Here is an 18464-nt window from a genome sequence, read left to right as displayed (position 1 = left end):
TTCCCCTTGAATCAGGTGCCAATTTTTTTTTTTTCTGCAGATATTTTTAGTCAGCAAATCTGGTCCTGTCTTTAGTTTTACTAATTTTTGTATCAAAACAAGTCTATTTCTCTCTGTTCTGCCCTAGCATGGTAAGGAAATTTCAGAAGGAAATAATACATTTATTTTGTATTAAAAAATGAAGCCAGGAATTTAATTTAATTAATGCTGATTTACTTAGGTGCAATACAAGAACTGGAACTACTGGCTTTGCTCTTTGAGTGCTTTTGCATTTTCTAATATCCAAACAAAATGATAGTAAAATTATAGAAAATTACATTTTCTCTCAAGGCTCTAGGATAGAAGAAATCAGACTGATTGCTCCTACTTGTGTCCCAGTTCTCTGTGAGTTGTGGAAGTGGATTGTGCTTTTGCAAACCCACTTACAAAATCTCTGAGGTTTCAAATAAGACATGTGGCAAGGGAAACACACTTTTCCCTTGTGCAGTTTGCTACTTAGGAGTATTTCATAGTGTGGTGCAATTCCTGAAAAGAGAGTGTGGTCAACATTGTATTTTTGCACTGAAATCAGAAATGAAGTCTGCTCTTTAAAAACTCAGTGAAGTGACCAGACAGCCACAGCTTCCTTGAGCATCCTCCCTTCTCTACTGCTTTATATGGCCTCTCTGCCCTGAGCTGCAGCTGAAGACAAACAAGACATCAGCACTGAGAACATTCCTTTGCAGTGATTTTTAAATGTCACTCCGTTGATTTTATTCTGCTGCTGCTGCTATTTTCTAACTCCCCTCAGTATGGTAGCTGATGTACAAAACATCAAGTCCCACTGTGCATCCCAGGCAATTTATATATAGTCTGAAAGAGAGGATGTTGTAACCCCATCACATGAGTGTTGCCCAGATCATGCTCATGTGCAGGAGTACTGTTTATCTCATGCCAGGCTGACACTGTGTGTTTGCAGGCAGATGATGGCCCTGGAGCTCAACCCAAAATAGATGGGCTTGGTTGGGTGCTGGATCAGAACCAGCTCTGATCTTCTCTATTAAAACTTCTTCAGCTCAACAAGTGCATGTCAGGAGGTCCCCTCTCTCTGCCATGTGGCATTGAGGATGGCAGCAAAGGCTTCTTACCTGCCCTTTCCTGCTCTGATTTCATCCTAGTGTTCTAGAGACTGCCTCTTCCTATAGCCGCATGAGACCATTGTTATGCTGACACACAAGATGTTCTTCCCTGCAACTGATCTGTGTTCCTTACAAGCAGTGCTTGCCCCTCATGCTGCTGCCATCTAGGACACTCTTCTGAGTTTCATGGCATTTAAATGTTCCATGATACTGCTGGAACAACTCCAGCACAACCATGGAAGTCAGCTTTGTGAAAAACACGTTCACACTTTAAAATTTAAAAAGTTTAATAAAGGACAATAGGAGACAAGGGCCATAGAGCAAAGGTTATTATGGCCAGATGCATCTTGGCACTGAGCCAAGACCACACTGTTACTGTTGGGGATACCCCTTATATACCTTTTCTCTTGCATCAGCCTGTTGCATATTCATAGACCCTTATGCATATCCATAAACTAGTTTACATTTTCCAGGATCTATTTTACATGGCCCCTCCTTGGGTCAGCCTTTTTAGAGCATGCGTGCTTCTTGGCTGTGGTTTGGGCTCCTTCTCTTTATCACTTCCTATTTTAAATGCAGGTGAACTTGGTGGGAAGAAATGATGATGTTTAACTCTAGTTCAGAAGTCTGAATGATTTCTTTATTATAACTATACTATAATACATTAATGTACTATTTAAAGGAAGATACTAAAACGACAAACTTACTTGTTCTAACTACTATATTTAACTCACTCCCAACTCGTGACCTTTTTCTCGAGAGTCCAGACAGAGGCGGATCTGATTGGCCATCAGGCTCAAACAATCCTTACTAGAATCTAATTAAGCGATCACCCTAGGTAAACAATTCTGTAAATACATTCTACATGAGAAAAACAAGGAGCAGAAATAGAAATTGTTTTCTCTTTCTTTCTTCTGTGCTGTTCTATGAAAAAATCCTGAGAGAGAAAAAAATGTGCTTGTCACAACTTCCAGTTTGGGCCTTAGTCCACACTGTCTTCAGACAGTGAGTGCTGATAGTTGGCATATCTGTAGCAGGTGTCCTCATCCTTTGTTCACTGGATGTTATTCCATCCAAGCAGGCATTTTAACACAAGCATAGCTATTTCTCTACTATATCTAAGCTTAAGTAACAGCAGAAATACAAACTATATCTTTATAACAAAGTTACTTTAACACCACTCATATAAAATCCATTCTAATACTTGCAAAAAGCCAATATTATAATATGTATCTATAACAGCTTCTATTCCGTCTTCAGGAAAAATAGAAATATCTCTTTATTCCACAGCTTAGGTTACACTTGTACAGTAATAGAGAAAGGGACCAAGCCAGCAGATTTTGTCTGTATAGGTATAATCCAGTTGTGTAAGTGACCAACATCTCCTAACTGGGGAGCAGCAGTTACAAAAGCAGTGTTGTCTCTGGTGATTTTCTTTCCTTGCCACATAGCCCAGAATGAAAGATAAGGGAAATTCTTTTGGTTTTGTTACATCAGCACATTTGGTGTTGCTGCCTTTTTTTTTCCTTTTATTTTTTTTAAGGCTAGTTTCCTCTAGGACATATTGAGCTCTCTGGATAAAGCTCTCTCTTAAATTGTGTCCTACAATTATATATTTACCCTTGTCTGATTCAAGGCATGGGCCAGACAAGGAATCTGGTGTTTTGGGTGGAATCCAGGTGATATCTGGCTCAGCACAGAAGTGTCTAAGTTCTATACCACTGAGTTGACTGCATTAAGTGACAAGAGATGATGATTCTGACTGAAGTGTTTCACCTATCTCTGATCTGTAAGACTGCTTAGTTAGGAATAAGGATGAATTGAGTCCTCAGCAGTGGTATTTTGGTTGCGGTGACTGAAACAGGACCTTTCTGTCCTCATGAAATGTCATAGGGTAAGAATTCATTGCATGTTCTCAAGCCTTTCCCTTCTTTTTAAAACCCATATATACAGGAGACAATTGCATTGCTGGACAAAGCTCATCCATTTCTTGCTTCACAAGTCAGCTGTGTTCCACCACTTAGCAGGAAAGAGGAAGAGCTGTCAGGGTGGAGAGAAAGACAGCCTTTCTCTAAGTATTCCTTCCCACTGCTGAAGTGAAAAACCTCAGATTTTGAAAGGACAGTGACTAGAGAAAAACGAAGAGTAGAGGAAAACAAAGAACAAGGGTAGCCTTTATAATGCAGGGCATAAGACCAGTACTGAGTACATGGTGAGATGATTGTTCAAGCTTCTGCCAGCTTTGGGATAATTTGTTTATTTCCTTATACTTAGATGCACAACTCTGGATGGTAGAGAAAACACACTGTATCTCTTCAACTCTTCTTTGCAGGAAATACATTCCTGATTTTGCTACAACCAAGAACTGTCTTTTTTCTACTTTGGGTGGATAAAAGACTGGTTTTCTTACTGTAAGTAAGAAAGGTTATGTGGGGATGCATGAGAACCATCAAAGACATTTTTTACTCTGAATTGCCCTGCCAGAGATTTTTCTGTTATTTTGTTTATCTTAGCCTAGCTGAGTAAAGGTGAAGGTAGCAAAGGGTCTCATGCCATTCACTGAATGCCTACAGTGTTTTTCTCCTGCTTAGGAAGCTATGGAAGGGAATGTATAGTTTTTACACAAGGGAAAATAGATTATACTTCAAGAGATCCTGAAAAGTAAGGAAACAAATGCCATGGTTTTGTAGCTGAACATTCTGTCTCAATTAACTGGAAGAAAAAGAAATCCTAAGTTTTAGGTTCTTGTTAAAATGCTTATATTTTTTACAAAAATCTACTTAGCAGTAAAGCATTCCTAACAACTCTAGACATCTCCCCTGTGGTATTTTTGCTGTTTACAAAGCAGGATTACTTTCCATGATGTTGGCTATCTTCCCGTCCTGTTAGGTAAACTGGTTTTCAAGCTGAGCTGCTCTTCTTCAGGGAAATGAGCTGCAAGGTGTGCGTATGTGCATGGTGATTTGTTGAAAGGAATTTTTTCAATCCCTGGGCATAATGTTTCTTTTGTTATTCTTCCAGCTGTGTTTTCCTTTGTGTGTTGCTAAAAAGAGTGACAGAATTTCTAAGAAGTTACTGCAGAACCCATAAGCCCTGAATATGCGCAATCAAAACAATTCCTTGTTATCTGTAGAGTTCAGCTGGTTGAGAAATAAAGACGGAAAACACACTAAAATATTCTCTTAAACCTAGAGTCTCTAAGTACTATACACTATTTCAAATCCACAGAGCAGCAAGGCAGGCATGAGATGAGGAATTGAAGATGAAGGAGGAGCTGTGCATTGATGGGAACAAATGTCCCACTCCCCAAAGAACAGCCATGAGTTAAAGGCAGAGTGGATCATGAAATAAGACCTAGAATATAAAATCTCTTCCTTGACTGCTACGCTGCTATGTGCATTAAACACACTCTGTTGGGAAGCTGCAGTTTGTAAGTAGAACAGATTCCTGATGGATTTCTGTTCCTTGCTCCATTTTGGGAAATTTCTGCCTTCAGGACTCAGTGATCAATTCCTGTGCTACCTCTGGGTTTCTGCTACATGGAGACATACACCCGAGTAATAGGTCTTGCTTGGAGCATGCTCTATGGATTTCTGCATCACACTGGGATTCCCATTCATTGCTTCTTGGAATCCCTGATAAGAATTTATTGAAAACCAGAATGTAGTTGTTCTGAGGCCTCAGAATTTCCTACTTGTGTTGGTACTTCATTGAGAAATACACACTATACATATGAAAAATTCTGCCTTTAAAGAAGGTTTTCTTTTCTAAGCGCCCTTAACTTTTTTTTATGTGCTGTTGGCTTGGTTTTATGCTCCTTTGGCACAAAAGATGCTGCTTGTTCTATCAGCTACAAGATCAGTGCCAATGTAGTTAATTAGCATCCCCATGTAGGTATAATTATTAATTCTGTTGGTGAACGTATTCAGATATGCCAAATAATTTTTGATTCAGAAGATTCCAAATAATTTTTGATTCAGACTCTAACACTTAGGCACACTCTCTGATGTTAAAAAATGTCCATGGCTAGAAATGCTTTAGCTGAGTCTTCCTTTACTGAACACAAAATGGATGAACATGTTTGCTTGCTGTCAGGTACGTTCTATATTTAGATTTTTAATATTCTGGGTGGACTACTCAGATTTAGATAATGTTGCAACTAAAGTAAGCATAAACTAACTAAAATCCCCCTGTTTTTTCAAGAAAACAGCTCCTTAAGCTGTCTGAGCAGTGAATGCTTGATTTTTTTCCTGGGTAAATGTCTTCCACTTTATAGTAGTAAAATTGTTAAGAAAATGTTATTAAAGAAGCAGGTAAAAAGCTGCCTAATTTGCTTCATCTACTTTGTAAACTAATGGTTTAAGGAGTTAAGCATATTCTGATCTAAGGCAATGCAGTTTATGTCAGCCCTATGTAGGCCTGTTTCCAAGAAATAGAACTCATTTTTATGTTTTTCTCTAAAGTGCATAAAACTGGAAGCAGAGACAGCTCAGGACTTCCCAATAACAGTTAAAATTTTGCCATTCTAAAGGCGAGAGCCTTGGTCTAGAGTGTTTTCTGAGCTCCATGAGCTCAGGAAAGAACAGTGGACAGAAGTGTCTGTGGTGAGTACCTGTGGTTGTTCCTGTTGCTCTGCTCTACTTCAGCCATGAGAGCAGCGGCAGGAACAGCCATGAGCGTTTGCCAGAGCTCAGATCAGCCAAGGCAACAGTGGTGCTGTGGCTATTCTGCTGCTGCCTTTGTACTGCCAATGTAAAGCCTTTATGGAAAGCAGCCCTCTAAAGAAGTTTTCCTGCATTGCATCTGAATTTATTTGCTAAAAAATGCACATGGCAATGATAGTTAATGCAGGTGATCAGCATCTTTCAGTTATGTGCTAATGCCACCTGATACCAGAAAAGGAACCCGTCTCTTCTTCAATGCCTTAACCCTACCTCTACATCTGTGTAAAGTATAAAACTTCTATTTTCTGCTCTTCTTTTCCCTGCAGAGAAATAATTCTTACAGATACAGGGCTTTAGGTTTTGACATTTTGAATATCTTACATGGGTATATTTTAGGCAAAGAGGAGACTGGGTCCTGGTGGTATAAAAAAATGATTGAAAATTAAATTGTCTTAATTTGGTCTATTAAGGTTGGATTTATAACTGTCACCCTTCCTGAAAAACTCAGTTTATTAAGATTTTAATACTGATTTGATACTTCAAGTGGATATATTGTGGTAATTAAGTGTAATGGGGCTTTAATGCATCCAGAATATCTTCAAAGGACAGTGAATATTACTCACATCACAATCCACTTAACAATAAGGGGAATGCACTATATAATTACAGTAATTGGAGAAAGTAAAGAATGAGTTTTTGAGCCTACTGTACCACAAAGAAAGGTTAAAAACATCAAACACCTGTGACCACATCTTTAGTTGACATAAATTAGATAATTACATTTTTCCCAGCATCATATCTTTGTTAATTGTGTAAACGCATAATAGAATGAAGGACTCAATTCTCCTGGGATCTTACATTGCCAGTTATTACAATTTTATAACTGCTTCTTTCTAAGGGTTTGTAAAATGGATTTGAGTACCAGTGGCATTATTCTCTTTTCTTCTGAAAGTACTTTCAAAATAGTTAAGGCTACATTATGTTTCAGGAAAGTGATTGTAACTATTTCTGATATTCAATTATAATTACAGGTATTATACATTTTGTTCTATACAATGTGGCTATCTTAACACAGTAGTAATTGTTATTTTAATATGCAGCTGAATGCTTGTTTACTCTAATTTCAGACATGTTTTGTCCTAAAAATGAAGATCTGACCTAAAAGATATGATGTGTTTGACACCACTTATATGTAGGATACAAATATGTGGTTCTATATGAGGCTGACTCTGAAACAAAAATAATCTTTTAAAATAAAGTTCAGAAAGGTAAAAATTACTTTAAAACAAAAATAAAACCACTTGATTTTTGATTTTTTTTCCTTAAAAACCTATCACTTCTATTATCCAATCATGCTATTTTCAGTGGCCACCCTTCACACTGTCACTCAACAAGAGGAGCTGAAGTTGACACAGGGTTTAGGATTCCTAGTGGTACAAACAGGAATGGCATTTAACAGACTTTAAACCCAACTCCTAATGTAAACATCTATATTACTGAATAATACATATGAAAAATGGACTATAATAATAACAATTGCATTTCTTATCAGATGTACCAGAGCCGCCTTATAAAGCAATAAATGTTTCCCTGTATCACAATTCTTGAAGCTAACCTCAGACAACGAGGTGGTTGTATATGGTAATTTATAAGTAATTTATTCTGAAAGTTAAATAACTGAAAAATAAATAAAAGCTAGAATTAAGCTTTGAAGGTTATTTTAATTCTGCCTTCTTACATGTGGAAATTGGCAGACATTGGTGTCAAGTTTTGTTCATAGCCTTTATTTATCCAATACTTCTCTGCAACACAAAAATAATTTCTCATGTAGGCTAAAGAAATTTCATTCATCAAATCAGAACCGTATTTCAGCTCATCATATAAGATAGACCAAGACAAATGCACCTGTGGAATTCTAGAGAAGTGACAGAAAATTAATAGAAAAAATGTATTGAAAAATAATAAAGAGAAAAATAATTGTTACTTAAAAAAATTGTTACTTTCAACTAAACTTCTAAAGGATTTTCAGAAGACCATCAAAAGGCAATTGTGAAAGGCATAATTAATTCCAGATTTCCCTTCCTCTTTGCAAAAAAGAAGCAGAGCTCTTGAAAGGTTAGAAAAAATTGTGAAATAAAAATTCTCGTTCTTTCTCTAACTTGGGTCTGAAAAGAACTCATGCCATTTTTCCTTAAAATGTACTATCAGATATACCATGAGAAGTGAGAATGCTGCCTTGGCAATTATCCATAAAGACATAAGAGTAATTTACCAGGGAGGAAACTATAATACATCATGGGAGGTGCAGTCATAGAATCACTGAATGGTTTGGGTTGGAAGGGACCTTAAAGATCACCCAGTTCCAGCCCCCCAGCCATGGACAGGAACACCTCCCACTAGCCCAGGTTGCTTAGAGCCCCATCCAGCCTGGCCTTGTGTAGGTTCTGAGTCCAGCCAAGAACCTCAGTCCAATGTCCCATTAGGCATTCACCCAGCTGTGGAAGACAGGAGAATCTCAAATCTTTCTCATCAACTTGTTAACACAAAATACTCTACAGATATCTTATCAACAAATTGACAATTTAACTTCCCAGGTGGAGTATTGAAAAGTGTAAATTAGAATTCCCATTAAATCACATCCATAATCATTTACAGTCATCCTAGTTTCAAATTCATGTTATATTAAACCCAGTTAAAGTGAAAAGACTTATCTGTAATTTATACAACTGGAAGATCAGAACTGTGTGCTGCATTTCACTATAGATAATATCACAGAATTCACAGAATGTCTGGGCTGGAAGAGACCTTCAAGATCATCCAGTCCAACCCATGCCCTAACACCTCAACTAAACCATGGCACCAAGTGCCACATCCAGGTTTTTTTCGAACACATCCAGGGATGGTGACTCCACCACCTCCCCAGGCAGGCCATTCCAATATTTTATCACTCTTTCTGTGAAAAACTTCTTCCTAATATCCAACCTATATTTCCCCTGACACAGCCTGAGTCTGTGTCCTCTTGTTCTGACATTTGTTACCTGGAGAAAGAGCCCAACCCCCACCTGACTACAACCACCTTTCAGGAAGTTTGTAGAGAGAGATAAGGTCACCTTTGAGTCTCCTTTTCTTCAGGCTAAACAACCCCAGCTCCCTCAGTTGTTCCTCACAGGGTTTATGTTCCAGGCCCCTCCCCAGCCTTGTTGCCTCCTCTGGACACACTCAGGCATCTCAATGTCCTTCCCAAACTGAGGGGCCCAGAACTGGACACAGCACTCAAGGTGTGGCCCCACCAGTGCCAAGTACAGGGGAAGGATGACCTCCCTGCTCCTGCTGGCCACACCATTCCTGATACAGGCCAGGATGCCCTTGGCCTTCTTGGCCACCAGAGCACACTGCTGGCTCATGTTCAGTCTGCTGTTGACCAGCACCTCCAGGTCCCTTTCTGCCTGGGCACTGTCCAGCCACACCGTCCCCAGCCTATAACACTGCAGGGGGTTATTGTGGCCAAAATGCAGGACTCGGCACTTGGACTTAGTAAACTTTATTCCATTGGACTCTACCCATCCATCCAACTATTCCAGGTCTCTCTGCAGAGCCCTCCTACCTTCCAACAGATCAACACATGCTCCCAGCTTAGTGTCATCTGCAAATTCACTAATGAAAGACTCAATCCCCTCATCCATGTCATCAGTGAAGATATTGAACAGAATTGGTCCCAGCACAGACCCCTAAGGGACACCACTGGTGACTGGCCCCAGCTGGATGCAGCACTGTTCACCACCACTCTCTGGGCTCGGCCATCCAGCCAGTTCTTTACCCAGCAAAGAGTGCTCTTGTCCAAGCCACGGGCTGCCAGCTTTTCCAGGAGTGTGCGGTGGGAGACAGTGTCAAAGGCCTTGCTGAAGTCTAAATAGACCACATCCACAGCCTTTCCTGCATCCACCAAGTGGGTGACTTGGTCATAAAAGGAGACCAGGTTGGTCAAACACGACCTGCCCCTCCTAAACCCATGCTGGCTGGGTCTGATACCCTGGCCATCCTGTAAGTGCTGTGTGATGACACTCAATATAAACTGTTCCATAACCCTACCAGGTACTGAGGTCAGGCTAACTGCCCTATAATTACCAGGATCCTCCTTCCCACCCTTTTTGTGAATGGGTGTCACATTGGCCAGCTTCCAGTCATCTGGAACCTCACCAGTGAGCCAGGACTGCTGGGAAATGATGGAGAGCAGCTTCACAAGCTCATCTGCCAGCTCCCTCATCACCCTGGGGTGGATCCCATCTGGGCCCATAGATTTATGAACATCCAAGCGGCTCAGCAGTTCTCTGATTGCCTCCTCCTGGACAGGGGGACCATTCTGCTCCCTGACATCATCAGGAGGACAGTTGTCTTGAGGACAAGACATCTTCCCACTAAAGACTGAGGCAAAGAAGGTGTTAAACACTTTCACCTTCTCCTCATCTGCAGTTACTGAGTTCCCTTTTGCATCCAGTAGAGAACAAAGGTTGGTCTTACCCTTCATTTTGCTGTTAATATATTGGTAAAAACATTTTTTATTATCCTTTACAGAAGTTGCCAAATTAAGTTTGAACTGAGCTTTGACCTCCCTTATTTTTTTTCCTACATGCCCTAGCAAACCCCTTTAATACTTCCTGTGAGACCTGACCCTCATTCCAAAGATGATACATCCTCTTTTTATTTCTAAGTTCCTTCAAAACCACATTGCCCATCCAGACTGGACATTTGCCTTGTCAATTCATCTTTCAGCACACAGGGACAGTCTGTTCCTGTGCCCCCAAGATCTCTGTTTTGAAGCACACCCACCTTTCCTGGACTCCTTTGTTTTTAAGGGCTGCTTCCCATGGAACTCTCTGATTAAGTCTCCTAAATAGGCCAAAGTCTGCCCTCCGGAAGTCCAGTATAAAAGTCTTATTGATGTTCCTCCTGATTTCACCAAATATCAAGAACTCTATAGTTTCATGATCTCTGGGCCCCAAGTGGCCTCCAACCACCACATATCCCACCAGCCTATCTCTATTTGCAAACAACAGGTGTAACATAAGCCCTGGTAGGCTTGCTCACCAGCTGTGATAAAAATTGTCCACACACTCTAAGAATTTCCTGTACTGCCTCTGTTCTGCTGTGTTAAGTTCCCAGCAGATGTCTGGTAGGTTAAAGTCACCTACAAGAACAAGGGCTGGTGATCCTGAAGCATTCTCCGGCTACTTATAGAATAAGTTGTCCACCTCTTCCTCCTGGTTGGGTGGACAATAACAGACTCCCAGTGCCTCTGTACAAATGTAATATATGCACATAGAGAGATTTTTTCCATTAATTAATTCAAATTTTATGATCTTGTCCTATGAATACCTGTGTTATAATGCAGTTATGATGTCAGTGTTATAAAGATGCAAAATGCATGTTCTAAAATCATTGTTTCTTTAATTTTAAAATCCAGTTTGAAACCACAGGGCACCAGTTATTATAAAACCATGCATTAAATGTTTCATTTAAAACACATGTAAATAAAAGTCATTAGAATCTTTAAGGGCTGAAATTGTGAAAATTTTTTCTTAATTATATGACATATATATTATATGACTTAGTGTTTTATTTACAAACAGAAACACTTATTGTTTCTACTGAAAAAAGAAAGAGAAAGTCAAATATCCTATCTGCTATGCACCTCTGTATGGTCCACAAAGAGACAGATACAAGCTTACAGAATTCTTTGATGATTTTCTAAGATAAGTTAATATCAATGAATTATATTATGGGGCTCAGTTCTGTTCATTCGAGCATGTTCTGGCTTGAATTATATTAGTAAACATAAATTGCATCAGAAAAAGCACTGCTTTATGGCTTTGTTTAATTAAATTGGAAAATCAAAACACTGGGCCAAGATAACTTTATACCAGATAAAAGAATTGCTGAGGAGCCTTTTTACACTTTGACCAATCCAGATGAAATTTGATATTTCAGAAATGGTCTGTGATATAATTGGAATAATTTTGAGACTCTGCTATTAATGAATATTAAATGAAAACCTTGAGGCTCAGCTTAACTGGTGTACTCTCTCCCTTCAAAGTCATAATATGAAGCCTTCATATCACAGGGAGTATTTTCTGTAAAAATATAAAGTAAGGATTGGATAATATAAAAATAGCAGCTAGTTCATCAAGGAGGAGAACAGTTTATAAAAAGTCTTCCCTCATAAATTCTTTTGCTAGCTGTAGAAGCTATGAGAAATGAAGAGCTGCTGTGAAATGCCCAAGGCCACACTTTGGTGAGGAGCAAAGACCTATATCACCTTTAATGGGAGATACGCTTTTTCTTGATGGAGGTGAAACCTGAGAGCAAGGGTTTTGTTGCAGAACAAAAAGGAGTTGTATTGTTTCCTTTATTGCACTATTCACTGACAAAAGAGCACTAAATAAAGGAGGAAGCACAGAGAACAGACGGGGAACTCGAAGGAACTGCAGTTGGAATGGATGGTGGTGTCCTACCTTGTACACGATGATGGGGATATCAATGACAATGTAGATAAGGTCTCCCAGTGCCAGGCTGGCTATCAGTGCATTCGGGCCGTTCCTCATACACTTGTTCTGGTAAATGATCCTCAGCAAAGTTGCATTCCCAACCATCCCAATGATGAAAATAGCGCAGGATACCACGGTGTTAATGTATTTGAAAGTTTCGGCAATCTTAGTCTGCTGGGAGCATTTGACAGTTTGGTTGGACACCGGGGGCTGCATGGTGGTGAGGAGAACGCTGGATTCGATCCCTGAGAAGGTGGAAAGGGGATTTCCCGAGTCGCTCTGATTGGAAACGTCTCTGTCAGAGCTGTCGCTGAGAACAAATCCCGGGAGCAGCAGCAGCAAGGAAACTCTTAAACACAAGGCTTCCATCCTGAAGTCCCTAGTGAGCAAATTCAGTGAGACAGGATCTTCGTTTTTTTCTTCAGTATTCCAGTGAGATACTTCTCACTTTTTCACCTGTGGAAAGAAACTGTAAGCAAAAACAAGAAAAGAAAAAAACCCTCATAATCAGTACAACAGGTAGTCTAACACATCCTGTTTCTCACTTAGGGAAGGTATCTGAATGTTCAGCCTCTGCAGCACACATGTATAAACACCTGTTTATACTCACTGTGCTGCTCTGAAATCTAGATTACCCCCATTACCTGTCTGACAAGAGGCAAACACCGAAAATTCCTTTAAGTGATAGCTTATGCAAATAAGATCCCGCAAAACCCTGTTAACTTGAGGCAGAATTTGTATAGGGATGGAAAAAATAAGGTGAATGAAATTCTGTTTAAAAATATAGTCTTGCAGGAAAAGTAGACCTGTCTTGGAGACTGCTGAATGGTATTTTAGCTCAAATAATAACTTTTTACTTTTTCTTTGAAAACGAAAAATAAAAGCACTATGTTAAAAAGTAAAGGTAGTAAATTCATCAATTTTCTGAGTATTTTTGAGGTACTGCAACAATTAGACTTCATATTATTTTTGTCTGACTAATTACCTGGATTTCAAAAGAAAACTGAAAAGACATGTATCTAAAATCAAAATCTGGACCAGATCCAAATTCCCTAATTATCAGGAGGAAGATTTTATAGTCCTAGGATAGACTTCTGGCCAGGAAAATACCTTCAAACTTTGTCATTTGGTCCTGAATGTAATTGCAACTCATGCAGAGAACTTAGGCACGGAAATGTTAATAATAAAAAATGAAACTGTTTAAGGATAAAAAATAATTGATTTAGTATTCTAAGCAACAACTCATGACATTTCCAGGTAGGGAAGAAAGCAGCATATAATTTTGCCCTAATACGTGTGACTACCTATGTGTAACTGCTGCCACAGGGTTTGTAGATACCAAACCTCCAGTGAAACCAGGGATGCCATTTCAGTCCATTTTCCTGAAGCCTTGGTTTAATTTGAGATTATTTTTTTAAACATGGTTTATATCTGCAAAACAAGACAAAGTGCTGCAGTGTTGACAAAAGAAGAGTAGAAAATAAAGTATTTCTGATTTCCAAGGACTCGCCTGAAGTATTTGGGAGGATAATTTTAAATAAATTAATCCTAATATAATTCCCTGTGGAGCTGTTAAGTCAGAGTTTATAGCAAGATGTTTACCAGAGAAGGAGGGAGAAAATTTACTGATAATACTTCTGCAGCAGGCAGAATATAAATATTTACTAGTATTGCAGGCTCCTGTTGTATGTGGTCTTGTGGAAGTGTGTGAGTACATCGCAATGCTCACCGGAGTATTCCTGTCTGGCATGCAGAGTGCTGTCCCTCACAGACCGGGGATCCACCTTTCAATCCTTGTACTGCTGTATTTGAGATGAGGAAATGGCCAACTACGAGTTCCCATGGACTTAATTTCAAAGTTTAACATACTAAATAGTAAATCCTTCTTTATTTAGTTAAATGCTGGTTATGATGGTATCTCAGGGCACTTAGCAGCAGCATGGTGCGAGTGTGTTCACTTTAGGTTTCTAAATCTTACCACAAAAACCAGAGATATTTGACTGTAATTCTTTTCAGGCAAGGATAAACTTGTATTGTTTTCTGTAACTACGGTTCCTCAATTTACAAATGGGAAACATGTATCACTATAAAATGGCTTTTCCAAGTATATGTGATAAAGCTATGAACAGAACCCACAGCCCTATGTTTTAGTAATTATATTAGTTTCCTCCTTACTTTGTGACCCTTTTTGTGAAAATTTGATGTATATATCATATAAACATGGTGGCAACATGGCAGTCATGCTGCCAGCATGCCAAGCTGGCAATAAAATTGCCAATTACCATCTCTTCCCTCTTCCGGAAGAAACATTTCCCTAAGAAGAAAAACTAGAAAGTTTTTAATAGGCTAACTACTAAGGGTACTTTTTTATAGATCCCTGTCAGCCCTTCATTCCTCTGTGCATATTTTTACAGTATTTATCTTGCTGCAGAATATAACATGCAGCCTGCCTCGTATGAGTAACACGTTGGCATCCCTGATAACTTTCTGTGATAAGGTGATCTAGGATTGTCCTTCACACACGCAGCCTGGGTACCTGGAGGGTGTGAGGGTGCTGTTAGCGTAGGAGCCACCCGCTTGTGTTGTGCCTGTGCTTCTGCAGTGCTGCTGAAGCAGACGCGGATGCAGGGAACTAAATTCCTGACTTGCCTAGAGTATCAAGCCAGAAAAATTCCCATGCCGAGGTTCGCAAGAGACCGTACTACTGGAAATGAAATTGTTCCAAAGACCAGCTAAAACGTTGACAGTGCTTGATGAGTGTAAGGCAGCTGAGATGTGAACAGGGGCAAATGAAGCGGAGCAGGGCAGGAAGGAACTGAAGGGAGCAGCGCTGGAAAGGGGGATTCTCTGGGCTGTTCCCAGCGAGCGGTGCCCGGGAAGCCGCCCGCTGCTCCTTCTCCAAGGCGAGAGGAGACACGCTCCTTGCTTCACCAGGGAAGGATCAATGCCAACATGCACTGGCAAACCGGTGCTGCCCGCCCTGCAGCCTATATACAGAGCCTCTGGCAAGATCCATACATTGTTAAACTTTATGGAATAACAGTTCCCCCGAGCTGCCTTGTGCCCGTCTCTTGTTCTCTCCCCCTTCCTCTCTCACACACGCTCACACCCGCACACAGAGGTGCACCACCAGCACCGAATCCCTGTCCGTGGCGTTTCCAACGGTGCGGAAGGTGCCCGCGGCTCGGGCCGGGCTGTTCCCGGTGTGGGACGGCGATGGGGCTCCCGCAGCATCCCGCGCACTTCCCCCCGCCGCGCCTCCCCGCCCGCCTCACCCTCATGCTGGGGCTGCCGGCGCCGCCGCCGCCGCCTCGGAGAATTTCTTCGGAGTGGCTTTTCCTGGGATAGTCTTACCAGATCCTCCTGCCTGCGTCTGACTGGGTGGAATTGAAAATCCCCACCTCCGCTAAATCAGTGAACGAAAAAGACAGACTGAAGAAGTCGGAGCGTCCCCTCTTCACTGCCCCCTCCCCCAATTAAAACAAACCTCCAGCCCGAACTGAGCCCCTGCCAATGTTAAACACAAAGGCTGCCTCCCGGGCACAGGGGAACACGGAGCTCCTTAACTCTTTCCTCGCTGAAACCGAGCACAGCTTCTTCGCTGGACTCATCTAAACCACAGCCCCGGGAACCCACTGCTGTAGCTGCCTGCTAGTGGCACGCAGGATTCTCAGCAAGGGTCTCTACCTGATCCCACCAGACAGCAGAAGATCCATGAGCAAAAACTGATCCACGAGCAAAAATAAACCTCTTTTGCTTTGCATTTGCCCCGGGGCTGGCCGGGATCAGTCTCTGAAACAATCAATAATATTGTGAGTGTGAGAGTTTCAAAAATCCTGGATCCGTAAACAGAAACTGCTCCTGAGTGAAAATTTCTTTGATCCATCCAGGACACGTCTTGCTAATACATTTTAGTTGCATTTACAAGGATAATAAGAGTGAGGCATTTTCTGTCATTCCTATGTTTCCTATTACTGTTCTTCTGTCAGGACAGAGGTGCAAAAAAATCTGTGCAGAAAAAGTGGGAAGTTCACTTATACCTAATGATATTTTCTCACAATGAGAAAAAAATATGTATCAGAGGGAGCAGCTTGTACAGGAAAGAGTTTCAAAATCCCTTCCTTCATGCTAGCACGTTTATGAAATTTTGAGTCCTTTGTTGAATCATTTCAGGTTTCTCATTTCCTGGCAAGTTTTCATCTGGTTGTACCACAGAAGTTATTTTCTAAACATATGTGGTCTTCTTCTGAATAAAAAAGGCAACCTTCCTAAATAAGATGTAAAAACATGTCATCCTAAAATTGCGAAAGCAGACTCAAAAGAACAATAGAAAATGTGATGCTAGTGGCCTGAAGAATTAAAATATCTGGCACTAAATAATGCAGGAGGTGTTTTTTTTTTAACTTTTTCAGTTTTGCATAGTTAAAAGTATGCTTCTGTAATATGATTGAAATCATCTGATAAATCTTGAACAGGAAAAACCAGCAACTGGATCGACTGGATTAGCAGTACTTTATTACTTCTAAAAAGTCATCTCAGTTAAATGAAGTGTCAAAGCACAGGATCTTTGAAGGAACATACATGTTCAGCTGAGAATCACAAGGAGCCTAATGTTTGCAAATCAGGTAGAAAGTTTAATTCAAAATCTCAGGTTGCTGTGAAGTTCAATAAATGTTGATAAGCCACTAAATTATCCATATACTACTAAAAAATCTTTACAGTTTGGTCATAGATGCTTAGTATTAATGATTTGCTTTGTCAAGAATCATCTTCATGGTAAGTTGTTGGAAAAAAACATTGAAGAGCTGGAAAGGCTGTTATTAAAGACCATGTGCACTTTATGGAGTGCTTTATTGAATGCAACTCTTAGATCTCTTGTGTGTTCTCTAAACATTGTTAAGACCCAATTCCTTTCCTGGGATCATTTGACCTTTATGTCTAAACAATTAGAGCTGTAACAAAAAGAAAAAAAAAAGCAAAACAAAACAAAATAAAGCAAAAAGTATATTTCTGATCTCATTCAAACACACATTTATTATTCCAATTCATAATAACATGATTCTATGCATAACTATATTTACTATTACATGAAATAAATATAATGAAATTATCAAATTTACTATGCTGTTAAAGATATATTTCTAGACAGCCTTTATAACTGCTCTTTTTACTGCCAACCCACATAAGTAGTATTACCTATTAGAAATTATGGATCCATGTTTTTTGTTATTTTTACTGTTGCTGATTTTTTAAACAAACCTTTGTTTTGTCTTTAATCTTCTAGGTGTCTAAAGTTCAGTTGATATCTTGTCTTAAACTAAGATAAATTCTAAAATTATGATTAGTGGCTCCTGCTTTTATGGTATTCAGGAATGTAACATGGAAGAGGAAGTTTTCACATAGGAATTATGCAAAAACTGTAGTTGCAAATGCAGCTGACATCAGCTAGTGGGAAAAGTGATAAAATGCAGTTCTTTACATCAAGATATTCTCATCTTTTAGAGACACTTTCACCATCATTGTAGGACTGCTGTCCTGTGTGGGGAAGAGTTCTTGACTGAGGACTCTGTGTACCAGTTTCAGCATAGTGAAAGTGTTTCCTCTAGCCTCTTCTGTTTTGGGTCTTCAGCAAATTGCTTAGCTTGTCCTGCATAACTCTGGAGATTCAGAGTAAGGGCAACGTATCAATCTCATTAGAAAAAAAATCCTATTGGATTTGCAGCTGGCTTTGAGAAGACTATCAGCAAATATCAGCTTTTGAAAGCTATTGATTTCCATGAAGCCTTCAGGTATTAGAAAAAAAGACTTTCATTTCATTGGATTGAAAAGTGTGTTAAGCAAATGTACTACCTGTTAAGCCACTTACCTCCCCAGATTTGGTATGAAATAGGAACATATGTACAAGTTGAGAGTCCTCAATCGAATTGCTGAGATTCAGAGGACAAAAATCAAAACCCGGCATTGTCTATAATTGGCATTTCCATAAGCAGTCCGTTGGCGGGTTTATAATCTGTAGCATATTCAGAAAATCAGAAGTTTGTAATGACAAAGGTTGCAAATATCTAATTAGTCTGAATTCTTTCATAAGATTTCTGATACAGTTTTTATCAGAAACAATACAAACAATAGAAAATAGAAGC

The 18464-nt window shown here is 39.8% G+C and overlaps 1 protein-coding gene across 2 annotated transcripts in view; it reads right to left on the bottom strand.

Annotated features, from left to right (window-relative positions):
* The window catches only part of EDNRA (endothelin receptor type A), a 33246-nt gene extending 17405 nt beyond the window's left edge, over positions 1 to 15841 (bottom strand). Inside the window, exons 1-2 of one of the 2 annotated variants that reach the window (XM_068187804.1) lie at positions 15600 to 15841; positions 12292 to 12793 (exon numbers count right to left, since the gene is read on the bottom strand). In XM_068187804.1, the coding sequence (XP_068043905.1) occupies positions 12292 to 12693 (402 nt within the window). In that variant the 5' untranslated portion in view covers positions 12694 to 12793; positions 15600 to 15841. The remainder of the gene's footprint in view (positions 1 to 12291; positions 12794 to 15599) is intronic. The other variant, XM_068187805.1, reaches the window with a different exon arrangement.
* Between the last annotated feature and the right edge of the window lie 2623 nt (positions 15842 to 18464).

Source organism: Anomalospiza imberbis, chromosome 4 (assembly GCF_031753505.1).
Source record: "Anomalospiza imberbis isolate Cuckoo-Finch-1a 21T00152 chromosome 4, ASM3175350v1, whole genome shotgun sequence".
In the NCBI taxonomy this organism is placed as follows: domain Eukaryota; kingdom Metazoa; phylum Chordata; class Aves; order Passeriformes; family Viduidae; genus Anomalospiza; species Anomalospiza imberbis.
The sequence above is the reverse complement of the archived record's forward strand: the minus strand, read 5'-3'. Positions and strand labels throughout refer to the sequence as shown.